The sequence below is a fragment of the Arachis ipaensis genome, chromosome B05, assembly GCF_000816755.2.
Source record: "Arachis ipaensis cultivar K30076 chromosome B05, Araip1.1, whole genome shotgun sequence".
Lineage (NCBI taxonomy): Eukaryota > Viridiplantae > Streptophyta > Magnoliopsida > Fabales > Fabaceae > Arachis > Arachis ipaensis.
The window spans coordinates 66,666,042-66,688,154 of NC_029789.2; the positions used below are offsets into that span (position 1 = coordinate 66,666,042).

General features: G+C 36.9%; 2 protein-coding genes across 2 annotated transcripts; one reads left to right on the forward strand and one right to left on the reverse strand.

Annotated features, from left to right (window-relative positions):
* LOC107640671 (calcium-transporting ATPase 10, plasma membrane-type-like) lies at positions 607-15,630 on the forward strand (the record flags this gene model as incomplete). The annotated part of the gene is given in 35 exon segments (XM_021123818.1): positions 607-723; positions 806-848; positions 1,703-1,812; positions 1,893-2,024; positions 2,135-2,203; positions 2,372-2,442; positions 2,582-2,651; positions 2,851-2,931; positions 3,037-3,114; positions 3,202-3,273; positions 3,697-3,780; positions 3,857-3,939; positions 4,031-4,139; positions 4,247-4,302; positions 4,656-4,698; positions 4,776-4,859; positions 5,751-5,888; positions 5,987-6,052; positions 6,142-6,240; positions 6,610-6,720; positions 6,998-7,168; positions 7,526-7,585; positions 7,995-8,246; positions 8,496-9,150; positions 9,264-9,545; positions 10,450-10,571; positions 10,645-10,692; positions 13,065-13,169; positions 13,256-13,369; positions 13,713-13,811; positions 14,085-14,222; positions 14,302-14,374; positions 14,377-14,401; positions 14,986-15,031; positions 15,189-15,630. Coding segments are annotated over 35 exon segments (4,077 nt in total), but the record flags the coding sequence as incomplete, so codon positions are not given.
* Positions 20,000-20,558, reverse strand: LOC107643668. Its single transcript, XM_021123981.1, has one exon. It carries the CDS (start codon positions 20,523-20,525, stop codon positions 20,094-20,096), a length of 432 nt encoding a protein of 143 aa, XP_020979640.1. The 5' UTR covers positions 20,526-20,558; the 3' UTR covers positions 20,000-20,093.

A 22,113-nucleotide genomic window follows, 5' to 3' on the forward strand; every position in this document is an offset into this window, starting at 1 on the left:
CTGTCTAATACAAAGGTCTACCTTTATCCAGGCTTGAGATGGGCTATTTTACCCTTTTCCAGGTGAAGTTATTAAAAGAAACCTAGACTTTTAAAGGCTCGAACGGAGAAGACTGTAGATGCCCAAGTAAGGAGAGAGTAAATGAAACGAAGGGTAGTTTAGTAACCATAGGTAGAGGAAGACTTAGAAGAAGAATCATAGGTGAAGTTACTAAAAAGAAAGGGAAACTTGACTTAATGCTTAAATGCGAATAACTGAATATGATTCATGATCGAGCACTTTCGCCTGATTAGGACAAGACTTCATTGTTGTTGCTGTTCATGATGAGTTTGACTTGTATGAGATTCAAAGGAGCACAAGTAATGCAAACTTCTGCTCTCAAAATTTGCTTGAGGAATTATAACGAATTTCTTCTCATTTTTGTTTATTCTATCTGATGGAGTGTTGTTTTTCTTAGTATTATATTGAGCAAAAGTATATTATTTGACTAATTTTCTTTGTCATTCTTGAGCTGTGTGTGTGTGTGTGTGTGTTACTTGGGAGGTAACTTTTTCTTAAATAATGAGAGGAGAAATCCTTTTTTTTTTTTATTTTATTTATCTTTAGCAAGCAGCACTGGTGCTTAATGCTTCTTGTCGATTTCGTTACACCTTGGACTTGAAAAAACAAGAAGAGAAGACACAAATATTGAGAAAGATTAGAGCTCATGCACAAGCCATTAGGGTATGCTTCCTTCAACTGGAATGTCTATCATTTTGGTGTTACAAAAATTTAAGTGTACTGAATATGCATTTTGGCCTTCTAGGCAGCATATCTTTTCAAAGCAGCCGGGGATGGTCAAGTGATTGGTGAGTAATCAGATCATGCTCATTGTTATTTTTGGATACTTAAGTATGGTGTTTCCCAATACTTACAAATAAATAATCATCTGGATGAAAGTTCATGTCATGATCATCATCTTGGACTTGAATTTTTTTTTGGCTAAATGTTTGTTTTCAATTTATTAATGTTAATGTTAATATGAGAAGGGTTGATGTCCAATTTTTACCCTAAAATACCCTTCATTATATATAACCTATTAAACATTTTTTTTTGTTATATCAAAGATTTGAACCCAAAACCTTTTAATCAAGTTATATCGGGAGGGGTTTGATGCCCCCCAACCCTGTGGGCACGCGCGCGATACCCTTTGTAGTATATATCTCCATGAAAAAATATATTTTTTGGGTATCTCAAAACTTAAAACTTGAGATCTTAGAGTGTAAAATAGTCACCATCTTGACTAATTATGCATGTTTAATAAATAAATGGGTTAAAGGGGATTTTTTTTTTTTGGTGTCCAATTTTTGTTCTGTGAACTACCTCCCTTATTCTTGAAAAACCTATACAATATATTAAGGGAAATCCCCTTTTTGGTGTCCAATGATTTAATGGAATATAAAATTTTTTTTCCCGTTCTCAAAGACTTGAACCCAAAATCATTTGTATTAATGCCAACATACTACCTCAACTAATCTCACATTTGTTACTATTTTACACATTGAATAAAGGATAGATTAGTGCCGAGTAATCCACTAGTGCAATTCAATGTTTGAAGGATTTATATAACTATTTCTGGGTAGTTCCAAGCTGTATTTTATTTTCATCTGATATGATGTGGTTGGACATTTATCGATGATGAATGCATTTTAATTACTGGTAGAAACCACAAAGCCTCCTGTGGCCTCTGCTGGTGAATTTCCAATTGGACAAGAGCAACTTGCTTCAGTTTCAAGGGAGCATGATACCGTTGCTCTTCAGCAATATGGAGGGGTAAGTTTGCTGTGCACCTTCCTTCTCTCTCAACTTTGTAATGATGTTGATCACTCTTTTTTGTTCTGAATCACTATCAGGTTGCTGGGATATCAAATTTGTTGAAAACCAATTTAGAGAAGGGGATTCATGGTGATGATGCTGACTTACTAAAACGAAGGAATGCATTTGGTTCCAATGATTATCCTCAAAAGAAAGGAAGAAGTTTCTGGGTAAATTTTAGCGCATTATGAACCATTGGATCCTTAATGCTTCTGTAGTATCCGATGTTATTGGCCGAGTGATATTGTAGTGACCTATTTGTTTCGGTTTCCTTCTACAGATGTTTATGTAGGATGCTTGCAAGGATCTGACTTTGATTATTTTAATGGTAGCTGCAGCGGCTTCATTGGCATTGGGATAAAATCTGAGGTGAGCTTTGGTGGCAAAATTATGATGCAATAATTTGTTTAGTGTGGGGATTGACACTGTAACTTGGCCTGTTTTTTTCCTCTATCTGCATGCAAATATTATACTTAAATATTTATTCTGGTCTTCACATACTTCCTTTTATTACCAGCTCAGTCTTGCTGACTTTGACTGGAAATTTGAGTTTTTCTTCTCTCGTTTCCTTGTTCTTCTTGCTTCTTGGTAGTTTTATATTATGTAAATAATACAACTGTTAGTAGCCTGTTCAGAGCTGCTTTCAATCCCTCTCTCTAAGAGTATACTGGAGCATATCATGGTCTATCTTGATTTAGCCTTCAGCAGAGCTACTTTTCTGTTTCAGGGTATTGAGGAAGGATGGTATGATGGGGGAAGCATTGCTTTTGCAGTTATTCTTGTCATTGTTGTCACAGGTATATAATTTTGTCTTTGTACGGAGAGCAACGCGTATAGCTTTAATTAAATGTTTGGACTCTTATCCACAATTTACAGACGTTTATGGTCCACTTCATCTTTTATTGTGGAGGTTATTAGAATAATTAAACATATAGTAATTTTCCCTTCATCTTGCTCATTTCATTAATTCCTAAACTAGTGTTCGGATTTGAGTAGGTTATCAGAGGTGGTAGAAGGATTGAAATCTCTATAGAGATTGTTGTTGGTGATGTTATACCCCTCAATATTGGTAACCAGGTACAAGCCTTTTTTGTTCCTTAATTTTAAATTTGTGGTTTTTACTTTTCTTTCCTGATGATTGCCTTTACCTTTTGTGATTGAGTTATGATATGCTCTTTTTAGGTCCCTGCTGATGGAATTTTGATCACTGGTCACTCTCTTGCAATTGATGAATCAAGTATGACTGGGGAGAGCAAAATTGTAAGTGTTTATTTATTTCTGTCTAATGGGGAAATCAAATAATAACCAAATTAACATTTTCTCCTCATATAATCATTTTGCCTCCAGGTCCATAAAGATTCTAAGGACCCTTTTTTGATGTCTGGGTGTAAAGTTGCAGATGGCAGTGGTACTATGCTGGTAATATAGACTTGCTTTTCATTTACTTTTTCGTTTTTTGTAGTTTTTATCTTGTTAATAGGTGGTGGAATGCTTCCTAATTGGATTTATTCATTTAAACCATTTTGGTAAGAGAGTGTGTGTATTCTCCTCCTTTCTCCCTAAACACTAAACCTCTTCTTTTCTTTTTATTCCTTCTGGTCAGTATTGAAATTAAGCTTTTGTTTTACATTCTCATTTTGAAGTATTTTTCTTGGGATTGAGACAAAGAAATCGGATGCTGGAAAATGTATACTGACCTGTTCCGAACTTGTTTATATTTATTTTTTTGAAACCTCTGCATTAAATTGCTTATATATATTTTGTAGTTTTCCCAAATATTCTATATTGGTTGATCGTGTAATTTGTTGGTTTCAGATTTTATTGGTTTGTTTATTTTTCTAGGTAACTGGTGTTGGTGTTAATACTGAATGGGGGCTTCTAATGGCCAGCATTTCAGAAGACACTGGTGAAGAAACACCTTTGCAGGTGTTTTTACCTATAATTTCCTTGCCAGATCTTGTGTTCTTAAATATTACTAGTCCTTAACATATTCTCAATATAGGTTCGCTTAAATGGTGTAGCCACCTTCATCGGTATTGTTGGTCTCTCTGTTGCTGTTGTTGTTCTGATTGTGCTACTGGCCAGGTCATTAGATATTGGTTTATGGTTTTCCATTTGTTTTCTTGTGATAATAGCTTTTATTATGCATGCCTCTGACAAGATTAATTTTTAGCAGATTTTTCTCCGGCCATACCAGAGATGCAAGTGGCAATGTTCAATTTAAAGCAGGGAAGACTAAAGTTGGTGATGCTATTGACGGGGCAATTAAGATAGTAACTGTTGCGGTATGTGCCTTGATGAAGTCTAAATTGTGGGAGAAGTCATGATGATGCAATCCAACATACTTTTGTCTATATTTTATATAGTATGATTGTAACCATTGAATATTTAGGTCACTATTGTAGTGGTTGCAGTACCAGAAGGGCTCCCGTTAGCAGTTACCTTAACGTAAGTTTGCTAATTCCCTCTGACCTAGTACTTTTACTTCATTCTGTTGCTTAGTCTTGGTTTTAGCTGACCCTTTTTAGTTAAAAACAGAAGGAACAGTTTATTGTATAGTCTGAATGATGTGTTACTGTTGGTGCCAGAAAATGTGGTGGTAAAATTTTGCTGTTATTATGCTTGTATCTCATTATATTTTATAATTTTGATACCTTTAAATTTTTTTTTGAAGTACTGGCTGTATTTTTGATAAAAGATAATGATTTATCCGTACCTAGTATTTGTTAATTTGCTCTTTGGAATATATTATATATTATTTTTCCCTATCTCTTACGCATCATTTCTTGACCATGTTATAGACTGGCGTACTCAATGAGGAAAATGATGGCGGATAAAGCTTTGGTAAGTCGGTGTTTGTTCTTTGATTGGATTTTGACATACATGTGAATCTCTGTTAAATCTGAAGCATCGAATTGCAGGTGAGGAGGCTTTCCGCTTGTGAGACAATGGGCTATGCAACAACCATTTGCAGTGATAAAACTTGCACGTTGACCATGAATCAGGTATGTTGGGATGTATCATTTGAATTTTCATTGGATTCTGGTTTTAGGCAATTTTCATAAATTTTCTGGAGATCACACTTCAAGAAGCTGTTTCTGTTTTAGTGGTTCAGCAATCAAATACATGCTTGGTGGGGTTAAAACCTTCGTCTGCACACTTCACATGGATTTTGACATACCGGACTTATCAATATTCTCACTAGTGCTATTTTAGCTGTGAAATTCGGAGATCACACAAAACGGGAGAATAGATGGAGATGTAAACCATAGAATTCAGGTTTGGTAGATGAATAGAAGAGATTGTGAATCCTTAAAATGAAAAGTTTGTTTTACAGCGGGAGAAGCACAATGCCTTTTACTGTAAAAATGTCTTGTAGTAGAATGTCAAGAAGAGCCTAAGCTAAGAGTTATAAATATATGGATATTGTAGTGGATTTAGAAGATATCAGGAATGAATGTATTAGAACTTAGAAGGCCCCGCACGCCCGTGCGTGGTGGGTGGGTGATGGAGAAAGAAAGGATAGTGCCTATTGACTGAAATAGATTTTTTCATAAGAGTTGATCAGATGGAGAATTTTCCAATTGTTGAAAGTAGAGGCCAGGAGAAACTTCAGGTGAAAATTCAACCATAGTATTGTTGCTCCTGGCATCCCATGTCGATGCTCACCAGTTTAGGTTGTATATAATAAGCCTTCCGCATTTAAGGTAAATTAGGAGCACAAAATTTCATTGATTCTATGGAATTTGGAAGATATCGATTGAACTCTCGTCGATTTGAAATTTGGGAACATTTTAAAGGAAGTTAATTTCTATGGGTCATAGTTGACATTGATAGTTAACTTTAAGGCAGATTTTCTGTTTATAGCTTGAATTTTATTAAATACTTTATGACAGATGACTGAGGTGGAGGCTTATGCTGGTGGGAAGAAGAATGATCCTCCTGGTAACAAGTCAGAGCTCTCTCCCAAGCTCCACTCTTTGCTCATTGAAGGTGTTGCACAGAACACTAATGGCAGTGTTTTTGTCCCTGCGGTTTGCTTGAACTGATCTTGTTACACTTTGTTTTACTCTTCTCTGTATGGACAATAATTTTGGTGCTGCTGCATTCTGCTAAAGTCTGTCCTTGACAGGGTGGTAACGATGTTGAGGTTGCCAGATCACCAACAGAAAAGGCAATTTTACATTGGGGATTAGAGGTCTGTTTTCAGTAATACAGTTTATTCCCTATTTTTGTCTGTGAAGCTTATATTCTTACAGTTGCTTGTAAATGTTAATCAAATATCAGATTGGGATGAACTTCGACTCTACTAGATAGGAATCATCAATTATTCACGTTTTCCCTTTCAATTCTGAGAAAAAATGAGGCGGAGTTGCAGTACAAACGATATTCTCTCATAGACAGTTTAAGCTATTGCTGCTGTATCTTCTTTGTAATGTGGATTTCTATTTTTAATTGCTTCAGTTGGATCACTATTTTGTGCCCGTGTTGTCCCTGTGTTTCATTCACATCTATGAGCACTAACAAGTAACTCCAATGTCATATTAAATATTAATAACTGTCAATTCACTCTTAAATCTGAATTAAACACTGATATGTCCGTTTCACTTTCAAGTTGTGAGATTATCTACATACCAGTAAAGTATGCAAGTTGACTGGAATATCATCACAATATGCTTGTACTGCATAATGATGTAATCATCTGTTTTATCATATCGTGCACCTTAAATAAGCAAATTTTATCTCTGTATGCAGGCTGACTCTGAAGTTCACATACACTGGAAAGGTGCTGCTGAGATTGTCCTAGCCTGCTGTACACGGTACATTGATGCAAATGACCAGTTGATAGACATGGATGAGGAAAAGGTTTGATAAAGCAGTTTTATATTCTGATCTGTGCTTTCATAAAGGCATTCTTCTGTTTTTTGTTTGTTTGTTTTCACTTTCTTTTCCTGTTTGGAAATAATCTCAGCCAAGGCGTATTATCCATTCTCTCTCTCTCTCTCTCTCTCTCTGTTTTTCACTGGACTGTGTCAACCTATTTTACAAAGCAAACAAATGTAGTTTGGATGATTCAACCTTTAGTAGTTCACTCGCTTGATCTGGAGAAAGTCCTACATAGTGAAATTTTCCTGGCTTGCAGATGGTATCTTTCAGAAAAGCTATTGAAGACATGGCTGCCGAGAGTTTACGTTGTGTTGCCATTGCATATAGAACATTTGAAAAGGAGAATGTTCCAGCCACTGAAGAAGAACGGGCTCACTGGTCTTTACCAGAAGATAATCTTGTTTTGTTAGCTATTGTTGGTCTGAAAGCAAGTATTTTCCTCTGAATACATGTCTATCATTGTCATTGATGTTTATAATGTATTAATATTTTCTTTTGCTTTTGTTTTTCTCTAATTTAAAATTTATTGTGTTTTGCACACTCATTCCTAGCTGCCAATCTCATCTGTTTGCTTAATTGCAAGTGGTTGGGACTTGGGACTCTGCAGGGATTATAGTTTTGTTAATTTTATTTACCGTCCATGACAATATCTTGTAAGTGGATTCTGTGCATTTGGATTTAACACGGGAATCATTGATAAACTCTAACTTATGATAGCATTTGACTCTAGGATACGCTTCTGCTGGTTAAATATCTGATTCTTAATCTCATATTTGACATGCAGGATCCTTGTCGACCTGGAGTCAAAGATTCAGTGGAGCTTTGCCAAAAATCTGGGGTTAAGGTACTTATTGAATATCAGATTAAATATCCTCAATAGAATTTGTTTAATATCAGATTAGAGATATAGGCTGTATATAAGTTATTCTGAGAGATATAGACTTTATATAAGTTATTCTGTTTTGATATAGTTTCTGCTTTTAGATATCTGATTCTGTTGTATCACCTAGTATTAAGGGATTTTATTTCTGTACCTATGTATATATATATATTGACGCTGAGAGATGATTCTCTCAAGGAATTCATCCAAAACACAATCTGTCTCACTTCATTCGCGTATTTCAAGTTGGTTATCAGAGCGGGTTCCGACCCGGCTCTGGTTTCTATTTGTTTTTCTTCTTTTCCGGCTGCAATCTTTTAGCCGTGTTCCCTTTTCCCACCAGCTGACACTATCAGCTGTGTCTCTTCGTCAGAAACTGTTTTTCCGGCCAAAACCTTGTCAAACATCAGATCCATTCCGAAGCAACCCCAGAATCAGAACCGGAAAGCCAAGTTCGGCCTGTCCCCAAAATTTCACCGCCGTCAACCGCCGCACGCGCCGACGCGCCGCCCCTTTACCTGCGCGTGGTCCTCGCGCCTCCGCTCCAGACGCGCGTGAACGTCACGCTCCGCTGCCCAGGTTTTTTCCGGCCGTTTCTGAGTGTCTGCCATCATGTCTTCTGAGGTAACCCTCGACACCAACTCTAATGGTGGCAAACCGGCTGTTCTAACATCTGTTGTTTCTGGAACCGCTACAATGACCTCTGAAAAATTGATGGGTGCCAAAAATTACTTTTCTTGGGCTGATTCTGTGGAACTTTGGTTCATGGGCCAAGGCTATGAAGACCACCTTACTAAATCTGTTGATGATGTTCGCGCCGCTGACAAAACCACTTGGAAGAAGATTGATGCCCAGCTAAAGCTTTATGTGGCAGACCATTGATCCACCAAAGCTGACTATGTTTCGAGCTTACAAAACTTGTAAAAAGGTGTGGGACCGTGCTAAAGCTTTATACACTAATGACATTGCAAGACTTTACCATGTTGCTAAGAAGCTGTATAGTTTACAACTTCAAGGAACTGATATGGAATCTTATGTTGGGGCTGTGGAAGCTGTCAAGGAAGAGTTTTCGACTCTCCTTCCCTATGTGTCTAATGCTAATGACCATCATGCTCAACAGGAAAAGCTGTTTTTGGTACTTACGTTATTTGGGTTGCCAGCTGAACTTGAATCTCTTCGGCAACAAATATTGGGCACCTCATTCGTTCTTTCCCTTGAGGACGTATTTGCACGACTCTTGCAATCCGGCCCCTCTCTTGAGACCCATACTTCCGACCAAACTGCATTGGCATCCCAATCTTCTTCTCAAGTGTCCTTTCAAGTGCCCACTCGCGGCGGCCGTGGGGGTCGTGGTAATGGTCGTGGTAATCGCACTCGCCTTAGTTGTACCTATTGCCATAGGATTGGTCATACTCAGGATAAATGTTATGCTCTCCATGGTCGTCCTATCAAGGTAGCTAATGTTGTCCAAATTAATGAGCCATCTGACGTTCACTCTGCCGCACAACCACAAGGGATATTTGTCTCAAGTACCAAGCTTCAAAGTAGGCATCCACTCCTGTTGCTTCGGTGGCCCACTCTGGTAATTCTGTTGCTTGTGTCTCTCATTCCTCTTCTCTTGGACCATGGGTCCTTGACTCAGGTGCTTCTGATCACATTTCGGGTACTTCTTCTGTCCTCTCTAAACTTGAACACCCTGCATTTCTTCCTTCTATCACTTTGGCTGATGGTTCTAAAATTGGTGCTAAGGGAATAGGTCAAGCTACTCATCTTCCTACATTACCTTTGAAATCTGTTCTTTACATGCCCAATTGTCCTTTCAATTTGATTTCTATTAGCCAACTTACTTGTTCTCTTAATTGTTCTGTTACCTTTTTTGCTGACTCCGTCATTGTGCAGGATCGAGGGATGGGACAGACGATTGGTATAGGATGTGAGTCTCGAAGGACTGTATCGGCTTACCTTACCCACTACTACTGTGTCTTCTGTTGCTGCTGTTGGGTCTCCGGACGTGGTCCATTGTCGCCTGGGACATCCCAGCCTCTCGAAGTTACAAGCTATGGTCCCGAGTTTATCTCGTCTTGCTACCTTAGAGTGTCAAACTTGTCATTTAGGTAAACGTGTTCGTAGTTCTTTTTCAAGTCGTGTCAATACACGAGCTGCGTCTCCCTTTTCTGTTATTCATTCTGATGTAATGGGACCTAGTCGTGTTACTTCTCATTCTTGTTTTTGTTATTTTGTCACCTTTATTGATGACTTTTCTCGTTGCACTTGGTTATATTTAATGGACAGATCTGAATTATTTGCACATTTCAAGTCTTTCTGTTCTGAAATTCAAAACCAATTCAAAACTTCAATTAAAATTTTACGAAGTGATAATGCTCGTGAGTATTTTTCAGCACCCTTTTCGTCTTACTTGTCCTCCCAAGGCATTTTACATCAGTCGTCTTGTCCTCATACCTCTCAACAGAATGGTGTGGCTGAGCATAAACATCGTCACTTGATTGAAACTGCTCGCACTCTTCTTCTCCATACTCATGTTCCCCTTAAGTTTTGGGGTGAGGCTGTTCTGACTGCATGTTATTTAATTAATCGTATGCCTTCTTCTGTTTTGCAAAATCAAGTTCCTCATTCCATTTTATTTCCTCATGAGCACCTTTTTTCTCTTCCACTACGAGTCTTTGGTTGTACTTGTTTCATCCATGATAACCCAGGCAAAGACAAGTTAAATGTTCGCTCTATCAAATGTGTTTTCTTAGGGTACACTCGATTTCAAAAGGGTTATCGTTGTTATTCTCCAGCTCTTAATCGTTTCTTTGTGTCTGCAGATGTCACTTTTCTTGAGAATACCCCTTTTTTCTCTGCACCCGACATCACTTCACCTTCCATTACGGAGGTGCTTCCTGATCCTTACTTAGATGGGCCTCCTATTCCCACAAAGCCTCTCCAGGTTTATCATCGCCGCCTACGGCCTGCAGTCCAAGATAACTCATCTCTTGAACCCGTGGTTGAACCGTCCTTAGATCCTTCTTCGGGAGTTAGCAGTAGTCCTCCTATTGCTCTCAGACAAGGTACTCGTTCCACCCGTAATCCTAATCCTATTTATAATTTTCTTAGTTACTATCGTTTATCATCTTCGCACTATGCTTTTACCTCCTCTTTGTCTTCTGTTTCTATACCCAAAACAGCAGCAGAAGCTCTTTCACATCTAGGGTGGCGCCAGGCTATGATTGAGATGTCTGCCTTACATTCTACTGGTACTTGGGATCTTGTTCCATTGCCACCGGGCAAATCTACTGTGGGTTGTCGTTGGATCTATACTATTAAGGTCGGCTCAGACGGAACCATTGATCGATTAAAAGCCCGCCTTGTGGCTAAGGGCTACACTCAAATCTTTAGTTTGGACTATGGTGATACCTTCTCTCCTGTTGCGAAGATGGCCTCTATTCGTCTTTTTTTTCTATGGCTGCCATTCGCCATTGGCCTCTTCATCAACTTGATATTAAAAATGCTTTCTTACATGGTGATCTCGAGGAGGAAGTATACATGGAGCAACCTCGCAGGTTTGTTGCTCAGGGGGAGTCTTCCGGCTTAGTATGTCATTTATGCCGATCTTTATATCGCTTGAAACAATCCCCTCAAGCTTGGTTTAGTCGCTTTAGTGATGTTATTTCTAAATTTGGCATGATTCAAAGTGAAGCAGATCACTCAGTTTTCTCCTGTCATTCTTCCTCCACGACCTCCATATATCTGGTTGTTTATGTGGATGATATTGTCATTACTAGAGATGATCATGAGGGAATCACTCAGTTAAAACAGCACTTGTTTGATCACTTTCAGACTAAGGATATGGGGAAGTTAAAATATTTCCTAGGAATTGAAGTGGCACAATCTAATGCTGGGATCTGTATCTCAGAGAAAATATGCTTTGGATATTCTTAAAGAAACTGGAATGTTGGATTCTAGACCTGTAGATACACCAATGGATCCCAACACAACTTCGTCCAGATCAAGGAGAACCTCTTGCAGATCTTGGTAGATATCGCAGATTAATTGGCCGATTGAATTGTTTGACAGTCACTCGGCCAGATATTTCATTTGCCACAAGTATCCTAAGTCAGTTTCTTGACTCCCCATGCGATAGTCATTGGGATGCAGCTGTTAGAGTCCTTAGATATATCAAAGGTGCTCTAGGAAAAGGTTTGTTGTATGAAGATAAGGACAACCAGATTGTTGGGTATACTGATGTAGATTGGGCAGGATCTCCATCTGATAGACGTTCTACATCTGGTTGTGTTTTTATTGGTGAAAACTTGATATCTTGGAAGAGTAAGAAGTAAAATGTTGTAGCAAGATCTAGTGCGGAAGCTGAATATAGAGCTATGACACTTGCCACATGTGAACTTATATGGCTGAAGCAATTAGTTAAGGAACCTAAGTTTTGTGAGCCGAGTAAGATGGAACTGGTGTGCGATAATCAAGCTGCCTTACATATTGCTTCCAACCCTGTGTTCATGAATGGACCAAGCACATAGAGATTGATTGCCATTTCATAAGGGAGAAGTTGCAAAGTGGGGAAATAGTAACAGCCTTTGTCAATTCCAACGATCAACTGGCAGATATTTTCACCAAAGCTCTCCAGGGTCCTCGGATACAATACATATGTAACAAGCTTGGTGCATATGATTTATATGCTCCAGCTTGAGGGGGAGTGTTGAATATCAGATTAGATATAGGCTTTATATAAGTTATTCTGTTTTGATATAGTTTGTGTTTTTAGATATCTGATTCTGTTGTATCTCCTAGTATTATACATAATATATATATACAGAAATAAAATCGTTTAATACTAGGAGATACAACAAAATCAGATATCTAAAAACAGAAACTATATCAAAACAGAATAACTTATATATATTGACGTTGAGAGATGATTCTCTCAAGGAATTCATCCAAAACATAATCATTGTCTCACTTCATTCGTGTATTTCAAGTGAATTGTTAAATTACCGTGTCCATTGTATTCTTGGAGGTGATGCGATGGAAGCACATTACAGAAAGCAGAATATGCATGGTGGCCATGTTAGCAGTTGTAAAATATGCTACAAGACTATAATAATAAAAATAAGAAAAATTCAATCCAGCTACTTTCATTGTCAATGACTTCATGTGATTATAACTGATGCCAAAGAAGCACTGACTCGGTGCGTCTAGAGACCAACATACGGAGTGCTGAATTACGCCCTGGTCTATGGACTTAAATTTTTCTTTATTTTCAAACGTGTTTATTGCTTTCAAATTTGACGGCTTAAAGATTAGCAAGACCAACATTAATAACTTCGTTTGATGATATGAAATACAATGGTGCTTTCCATATCCAGTTTCTACATTCTATAAATAATCCTTTTCTGCCCCTTTCTTTTTTTGTTTCAATTAATTCTAGGTAAAAATGGTCACTCTAATGTCAAAACTGCAAAAGCAATTGCTGTGGAGGAAAAACTTTTCGTGCCATGACAGATGCAGAGATGAAATAGCTGAAGCAATATCAGTAAGAAGACAACAATATTTTCAGGCTCTTAAGAGAGAGAGGTATTTTTTGTGGTGAATGATATTTATTGGCAATATGATTACTAGGTTATGGGACGGTCATCTCCTAATGACAAATTATTGCTTGTGTAAGCATTGAGGAGGAAGGGACATGTGGCTGTAACTGGGGATGGAACAAATGATGCTCCTGCACTACATGAGGTCTGGCTACTACTACACTACTACTATCTTCTTTTTTGTGCTAGTGATTTGTGTTGTTTTCTCAAATTTTAAGTACCACAACAATCTTTATATCAATACTTGTAATTGTATATTGAACACCATGAGAGTTTGTTTACCCCTGGAATACCTGTCTTGTTTTCCTGTTTTTGTAATCACGTGATAAGTCCCTAGGTTTATAATGATTCTGATTTCATTATGTCATGCTTTTCTATATTCGATGTATGAATCTACTATCTCTTGATCATAGAATTTTCTGTTCTAATGAATTGAACTATTTCTTTCTTTTTTCCCTTTTTAATTTATTTCTATACTTTCTGAATATGCTGATATAGGTCTTGCAATGGGTATTCAAGGAACTGAAGTTACAAAAGAAAGCTCTGATATTATTATTTTGGATGACAATTTTGCTTCAATTGTAAAGGTTGGACCTATTTCTTTTCGATTTGAGAGATCTAGTTCGTTCTTAAATTATCTTAATAAATGATGCATAGTATTTACATCTTAAAAAATAATTTATTTCTGGCATTACTAGATGGGTATTTAGGTAGTTAGTCAATATGCCAACCAATGAAAGGTTTGTATATAATTGAACTGCACCGTTTTGGATTGCTTTTGTATAGTGTTTTGCAAGCTGAACATGAATTTGATATTTTTAGCATACCTCTTATATCTTTCAAAATCTATGCGCTTGTAGGATGTGAGATGGGGACGTTCTGTGTATGCAAATATTCAGAAATTTATCCAGTTTCAGCTTACAGTAAATGTAGCAGCTCTTGTTATAAATGTTGTTGCTGCTGTTTCCTCTGGTGATGTCCCACTGAATGCAGTGCAGGTCTGCTGTCTCCCTGTGTTTTGCTCTCTGGCTTTGCCCCTCAATTTATGTTTCAGCTGACTTATTGCTCTTTCTACAGCTTTTGTGGGTAAATCTTATCATGGATACTTTGGGAGCACTAGCATTGGCAACTGAACCACGAACTGATCACCTTATGGTTGGCCTCCAGTGGGCCGAAGGTCGGTCTAATTGTGCCTTTTTCTTTGGATCATGACATTTTTCTTGCTATGTTTTTCTAGTATCTTATCATGGATACTTTGGGAGCACTAGCATTGGCAACTGAACCACCAACTGATCACCTTATGGTTGGCCTCCAGTGGGTCGAAGGACGGTCTAATTGTGCCTTTTTCTTTGGATCATGACATTCTTCTTGCTATGTTTTTCTAGCGTTACAGCACCTGAAGAATTGGATGAATGTCATAAAATTTTGTTCCTTGTAAATGCATTTTTGAATGATGCACCCAAGAATAAAGAAAGAAATTTAATTGAAAGTGTGAATAGTGCAGCTCTATTATTATTAAATCTAAAGATTTTGGTTATTTCAACAGAAGAGAGAAATTTTAAGTGCAATGAATAATAGTCATACCCCTCGAAAACAAAATTGTTGCCAACAGTCCTAAACAGCATATCGAAGGCTGCATTTATTTTGTATTTACATTATCGATATTGGTCCTATTTCATTTGCATATCCAAGCGATATATGCAGTGCCTATGTGCTTCAATGGTTTTTTTGACATGGAGTTTTGTCTTGTATCCTTTTCAGAGAACCTCTCATAACAAATATTATGTGGAGAAATTTGCTGATACAGGTGAGTTTTGTTTCTCATTTCTCAGTTAACTGCTTGTCATTGTAGTCTGCAAGGATTATTTACCTATTGGTTTATGATGTCCTGCATTTCAATTACCGTTGTTATGCTATATACTCTTCTGTAAACTGAATTGCCGATTATGATTTGAACTCTTCAGGCAATGTACCAAGTATCTGTGTTGCTTGTTCTGAATTTCCGAGGTAGGAGCATACTGGGTCTGACACATGACAAAAATGATCATGCAATTAAAGTGAAAAACACTCCGATCTTCAATGCATTTGTTCTGTTTTTAGTCATTGATGAGAAATTATACTTAGTGCTAGCTTAGGACTGTACATTTGCATTTTAAATGGTAAAGTTTTGTGTTGGAAGAATTACCGATGTTCGTTTCCTTATCTTTTTATGCATTTCTATAATAGTATTGCTGTAATGGTGATTGCTAATTTCCAATAGGTGCTAATTGTATCTAGAAAACCAAAGCCTATTGCAATTTTCCTGAGATGTCTTGCTACTCACTCTTATTTACACTACTGCTAAATCCTTGTGATGCGTTAGTGGTTGGCAATGCATGCCCAGTTCATACCTTATATTCGTTGTCATTTTGGGAGCTTTGCTATAGTGTGCTCATCTTTATTTCAATTCTAAAAAAATGTGTTCAAAACTGCAAATCTTTAATGAGTTCAATGCACGAAAGCCAGATGAGTTTAACATATTCAGTGGAGTCACGAAAAACTACCTCTTCATGGGTATAGTGGGATTGTTGTGCTTCAGGTTTGTCTTATTTTAACTCCTCGTTATTTGTCTCTTAATGAAATATTTTAACTGCTAGTGTTTTTCAGATCATCATCATCTCGGCAAGTTCACTTCAACAGTCAGTTGATCTCTGTCATCATTGGGTTCAGAAGGTCAGTTGATCATCTGCACTAGATCCGCGAGTATAAACTTGTAGTTTTGCTTCCTTAATGGATCCGTCCCTACTTATAACTAGAAAGTGCCTAAACCCTATTAGCACCTGTAATATATATGACATATGACTGCAAGGCTTGCTTTATGCTCAAGTGCTAACAGGGTCTTTCCTTTGCTGATTCTCTCTCTTTCCACACTTTCAGTTGGCCTCTTGCTGTGGTTGGTAAATTTATACCAGTTCCAAATACTCCCATCAACAACGTATTTTCAAGATTGAACCTGAGGCCTCACAATAGCAACATATAGGCGTGCTATTTTAAAGACGGATCGTTCTCTTATTGGACGATGTACATGCTTGGTATTTTTTTTAAAGAAAAAATAGCATACTTAAAACTAAAAAATTATCGAAAATCCTAGAAAAATTTTAGGATTTTTTGGGTTTTTAGTGTTTTCTTGGATCTTTAAAGTTTTCTAGGATTTTTAGGATTTTCTAGAGTTTTCTAGGAATTTTCTAGGGTATTTGGGTTTATTTTTTTATGGTTTTCAAGAGTTTTAAGGAATTTTAGCATTTTATAGGGTTTTTGTGTTTTCAGAGTTTTTTAAAGTTTTCTACGGTTTTTAGGGGTTTTAGTTTTAAGGAATTTTAGCATTTTATAGGGTTTTTGTGTTTTCAGAGTTTTTAGGGGTTTTATGGTTCTAGGGTCTTTTAGAATTTCTAGGGTATATTGGGTTTTCTAGGGTTTTAGGGTTTGGTTTTAAGGATTTTTTAGAGTTTTCTAGGGCTGTTTTAAGAGTTTTTTAGAGTTTTCTAGGGTTTCCAGGGTTTATAGGGTTTTTTTAGAGTATTTTAGGGTTTTTGTGTTTTTTTAAGGTGAAAAGATTTTTAGGATTTTTCAGGATTTTCTAGAGTATTTAAGGGTTTTAAAGGGTTTTTTTTAAGGTTTTCTAGAGTTTTTAGTGTTTTCTAGGGTTTCTAGGGTTTTTTTTAAGGTTTTATAGCGTTTTCTAGGGTTATCTAGTTTTTTTAAGTTTTCCAAGGTTGTTATGGTTTTCTATGGTTTTAAAGATTTTTTAGGGTTTATAGGGGTTTTCTAGGATTTTTATGATTTTCTAGGTTTTTTTTGGCTTTTTTTAGAGTTTTCTAAGGTTTTACGGATTTTTTAAAGTTTTCTAGGATTTTTTGGGTTTGTTTTTGAAAGTTTTCTATAGTTTTTTACTGTTTTTTCAGAGTTTTCTGTTTTGTGTTTTTTTAAGGTTTTCTAGTGTTTTTTTTAATGGTTTTTTAGGATTTTTTAGGGTTTTCTTAGATTTTCAGGGTTTTTTAGAGTTTTCTAGGATTTTTTAACGTTTTCTATAATTTTTTTTAAGTTTTCTAGGATTGTTATGATTTTCTACGGTTTTAAAGTTTTTTTAGAGAAGAATTGCGGGAAGGAGCTCTTGAACAGCTAGAAAAAGCCCGGGCCCGTTTGGAACAATTAGAAAATTACAAAAATAAAATTATTCGTTTTGAACAACAAAGAACGATTAATCAAAGTTCTACAGTTTTTAAGGATTTTTTTTATAGTTTTCTAGAATTTTCTACAGTTTTTAAGGATTTTTTAATAATTTTTTGAGATTTTCTAGGATTTTTAGGGTTTTCTAAGGTTTTCTAAAATTTTCTACGGTTTTTTTTGTTTTTTTAGGGTTTTTAGCGTTTTTTTTGGGTTTTCTAGAGTTTCTAGGATTTTAGGGGTTTTAGGATTTTATAGGGTTTTCTAGAATTTTTATGGTTTTCTAGAGTTTTGTAGGGTTTTAGAGTTTCTGTAAAGTTTTCTACGATTTTTACAGTTTTTGGGTTTTTAAGATTTTTTTAGAGTTTTCTAGGGTTTTAAGTGTTTTTTAGAATTCTTTAATGTTTTTCAGAGTTTTTTTAAAATTTTTTAGGTTTTTAGGGATTTTCTATGATTTTTAAGGTTTACAGGGTTTTTTTTAGAGTTTTCTAGGATTTTTAGAATTTTTTTTATAGATTTCTAGAGTTTTTCAAGGTTTTTTTGTTTATTTTTTAAAGTTTTCTATGGTTTTTAAGGATTTTTTTCAGAGTTTTTTAGGGGTTTTAAGGATTTTTTAGAGTTTTTCAGGATTTTTTCGTTTTTTTAAAGTTTTCTATGGTTTTTTAGGGTTTTTCCAGAGTTTTCTAGGGTTTTCTACAGTTTTTAGGATTTTTTTTTAGTTTTCTAGGGTGTTTAGGATTTTTTATGGTTTTTTAGGATTTCTAGAGTTTTCTATAGTTTTTTTAAGTTTTAAAAGTTTTCTAGGGTTGTTAGGATTTTTTAGGGTTTTCTACGATTTTTATGGTTTTCTACGGTTTTAAAAGTTTTCTAGGGTTTTCTAGGGTTGTTAGGATTTTTTAGGGTTTTCTACGATTTGTATGGTTTCTTGGGTTTTCAAGATTTTTTAGGGTTTTTTAGGGCTTTCTAGGATTTTTAGGGTTTTTTGAGATTTTTTAAAATTTTCTAGGGTTCTAAGGATTTTTAGAGTTTTCTAATTTTCTATGGTTTTTTTAGGGATTTTCCAGAGTTCTCTAGTTTTTCAGGGTTTTTTTGGGTTTGTTTTTTTATAGTTTTCTATAGTTTTTTAGGATTTTTCCAGAATTTTCTAGGATTTTTACAGTTTTTAGGATTTTTTTTATAATTTTCTAGGATTTTTAGGATTTATTAGGGTTTTTTGGTTTTTAAAGTTTTCTAGGGTTTTTTAGCATTTTCTAGGGTTTTCTTTTTTAAGTTTTTCAGGATTGTTAGGGTTTTCTAGGGTTGGTTTTTAGTGTTTTTTTTAGGGTTTTCTAGCGTTTTCTTTTTAAGTTTTCTAGGATTGTTAGGGTTTTCTAGAGTTTTTAGAGTTTCTAGAATTTTTAGGGATGGATTTTTTAGGAATTTTAGAGTTTTTAATGATTTTCTAGTGTTTTCTAGAATTTTTAGGGTTTTCTAGAGTTTTCTAGGATTTTTCAAAGTTTTTTTTATTTTTAGGGTTTTTAGGATTTTCTTAGATTTTTTTAGAGTTTTTTAAAAATTTCTAGGATTTTTTTTGCTTTTCTATGGCTTTTAGGGTATTTTGGATTTTTTAGGGCTTTTAGAATTTTTTAGGGTTTTTATGATTTTTTAGGATTTTCTAGGATTTTTGGATTTTTTAGGGTTTTATAGGATTTTTAGGATATTTATGGTTTTATACTGTTTTCAGGGTTTTTTAAGATTTTTTAGGATTTTTTAGAGTTTTTTAAAATTTTCTAGGATTTTTCTGATTTTCTAGGGTTTTTAGGATTTTCTAGTATTTTTAGGATTTTTTTTGGGTTTTTAGAGTTTTTCAGAGTTTTCTAGAGTTTTTTAAAGTTTTCTAGGATTTTTTTGGTTTTTTTATGGTTTTTAGGGTTCTTTTATGATTTTATGTGGTTTTTAGGGTATTTAGGGAGTTTTCTAGGAGTTTTAGGATTTTTTAGGATTTTTAGGATTTTTTTTGTTTTCTAGGTTTTTTAGGATTTTTTTTTAGGGTTCTTTTTTTTGTTTTCAAGGTTTTTTATGGGTTTACTAGGGTTCTCTAGGATTTTCTAGAATTTTTTTGGATTTTCTAGAATTTTTTAGGATTCTTTAGGATTTTTTAGGATTTTTACGGTTTTTTAGGATTTTCTAGGGTTTTTATGGTATTTCATGGTTTTTTAGGATATAATAGGATTTTTTTTTTGTTTTCTAAAGTGAATAGAAAGTTAGATCTACATTGGATCGCTCTTGAGGAGAAGTACGCCATGCTAATGTGCCTTGGATGATCCACATTGAACTATCCATGTGGCTGGGAGCCCTCACAGTCCAGGCACAACGACGCAATTATCAGGGGCGCGCTCTACCACTAAGCTAATAGCCCGTCGTTTGGGCCTCTCGCCGAGGCCCGCTATGCCAAAAGCAAGAAAAATCCCATCCCTCTCTTTCTTTCTTTTTTTTCGCCCCCGTATGGCGACATGGGGCGAAAAAAAAGAAAGAGCTCCTATCAACTTGTTCCGACCTAGGATAAGCTCATGAACTTAGACTTGCTTCACCTCCGAGAAACGAAAGAAAACTTCTATATCCAAATTTAACTCAGACGTAGCTCGCTCGCTTCTTTTGGGGTGTGAAGCTGTGTCAAACCAAACTATCTAACAAGCATTAGCTCTCCCTGAAAAGGAGGTGATCCAGCCGCACCTTTCAGTACGGCACCTTGTTACGACTTCACTCCAGTCACTAGCCCTGCCTTCGGCATCCCCCTCCTTTAAGGTAACGACTTCGGGCATGGCCAGCTCCCATAGTGTGACCGGCGGTGTGTACAAGGCCCGGGAGCGATTACTAGCGATTCCGGCTTCATGCAGGCGGGTTGCAGCCGACAATCCGAACCGAGGACGGATTTTTGGAGTTAGCTCACCTTCGCGGGATTGCGATCCCTCATCCCAGCCATTGTAGCACGTGTGTCGCCCAGGGTATAAGGGGCATGATGACTTGACGTCATCCTCACTTTCCTCCGGCGTATCACCGGAAGTCTGCTCAGGGTTCCAAACTTCATGTTGGCAACTAAGCACGAGGGTTGCGCTCATTTACGGCACGTTTACGGCACGAGCTGACGACAGCCATGCACCACCTACCACCTGTGTCCGCATTCCCGAAGGCACCCCTCTCTTTTAAGAGGATTCGCGGCATGTCAAGCCCTGGTAAGGTTTTTCACTTTGCATCGAATTAAACCACATGCTCCACCGCTTGTGCGGGCCCCCGTCAATTCCTTTGAGTTTCATTCTTGCGAACGTACTCCCCAGGCGGGATACTTAACGCGTTAGCCACAGCATTGCACAGGTAGATACGCGCAGCGCCTATTATCCATCGTTTACGGCTAGGACTACTGGGGTATCTAATCCCATTCGTTCCCCTACCTTTCGTCTCTTAGTGTCAGTGTCGGCCCAGCAGAGTGCTTTCTCCATTGGTGTTCTTTCCGATCTCTACGCATTTCACCGCTTCACCGGAAATTTCCTCTGCCCCTACCGTACTCCAGCTTGGTAGTTTTCACCGCCTGTCCAGGGTTGAGCCCTGGGATTTGACGGCGAACTTAAAAAGTCACCTACAGACGCTTTACGCCCAATCATTCCGGATAACGCTTGCATCCTGTGTCTTACCGCGGCTGTTGGCACAGAGTTAGCCGATGCTTATTCCCCGGATACCGTCATTGCTTCTTCTCCGGGAAAAGAAATTCACGACCCGTAGGCCTTTTACCTCCACACGGCATTGCTCCATCAGGCTTTCGCCTATTGTGAAAAATTTCCCACTGCTACCTCCCGTAGGAGTTTGGGCCGTGTTTCAGTCCCAGTGTGGCTGATCATCCTCTCGGATCAGCTACTGATCATCGCCTCACCAACTAGCTAATCAGACGCGCTCCCTCCTCGGGCGGATTCCTCCTTTTGCTCCTCAGCCTACGGGGTATTAGCAGCCGTTTTCAGCTGTTCCCCTCACCAAGGGCAGGTTCTTACGCGTTACTCACCCGTCTGCCACTGGAAACACCACTTCCCGTCCGACTTGCATGTTTAGGCATGCCGCCAGCGTTCATCCTGAGCTAGGATCGAACTCTCCATGAGATTGTTTTCTAGAATTTTTTAGGGGTTTTCAGGGTTCTAGGGTTTTTCTAGGGGTTTTAGGGTTTTCTACGGTTTTCGCGAATTTTTTAGGAGGATTTTTTGGTTTTTAGGGTTTTTTAGGGATTTTGAGAGTTTTTTGGAGTTTTCTGGAGTTTTTCAGGTTTTTTAGTATTTTCTAGGATTTTTACGGTTTTTTAGGATTTATTAGAATTTTTTTTTTGGTTTTCAATATCTTTTTAAAGATTTAGGGTTTTCTTGGATTTTTAAGGTTTTTTTAGGATTTTTTTTGCATTTTCTAGAGATTTTTAGGATTTTCTCGGGTTTTTAGGGGTTTTATATGGTTTTTAGGATTTAGTCACCAAAAAAAAAAATATGGTTTTTAGGATTTTGTTAAAGTTTTCTCGTGTTTTTATGCTTTCTAGAAATTTTTAGGATTTTCTAGGATTTTTCTGGGTTTTTAGCTTTTTAGTGATTTCTAGAGCTTTTTATGGTTTTCTAGAGTTCTCATAGACGCGGATAAGATTGGATCCAACCTTAAAAACTACATTGGATCCGATTCGAG

Bases quoted from the DNA above. Each gene is read 5' to 3' on its own strand.
- LOC107643668 (XM_021123981.1), bottom strand. From the start codon at position 20,525: ATGAGCGCAACCCTCGTGCTTAGTTGCCAACATGAAGTTTGGAACCCT.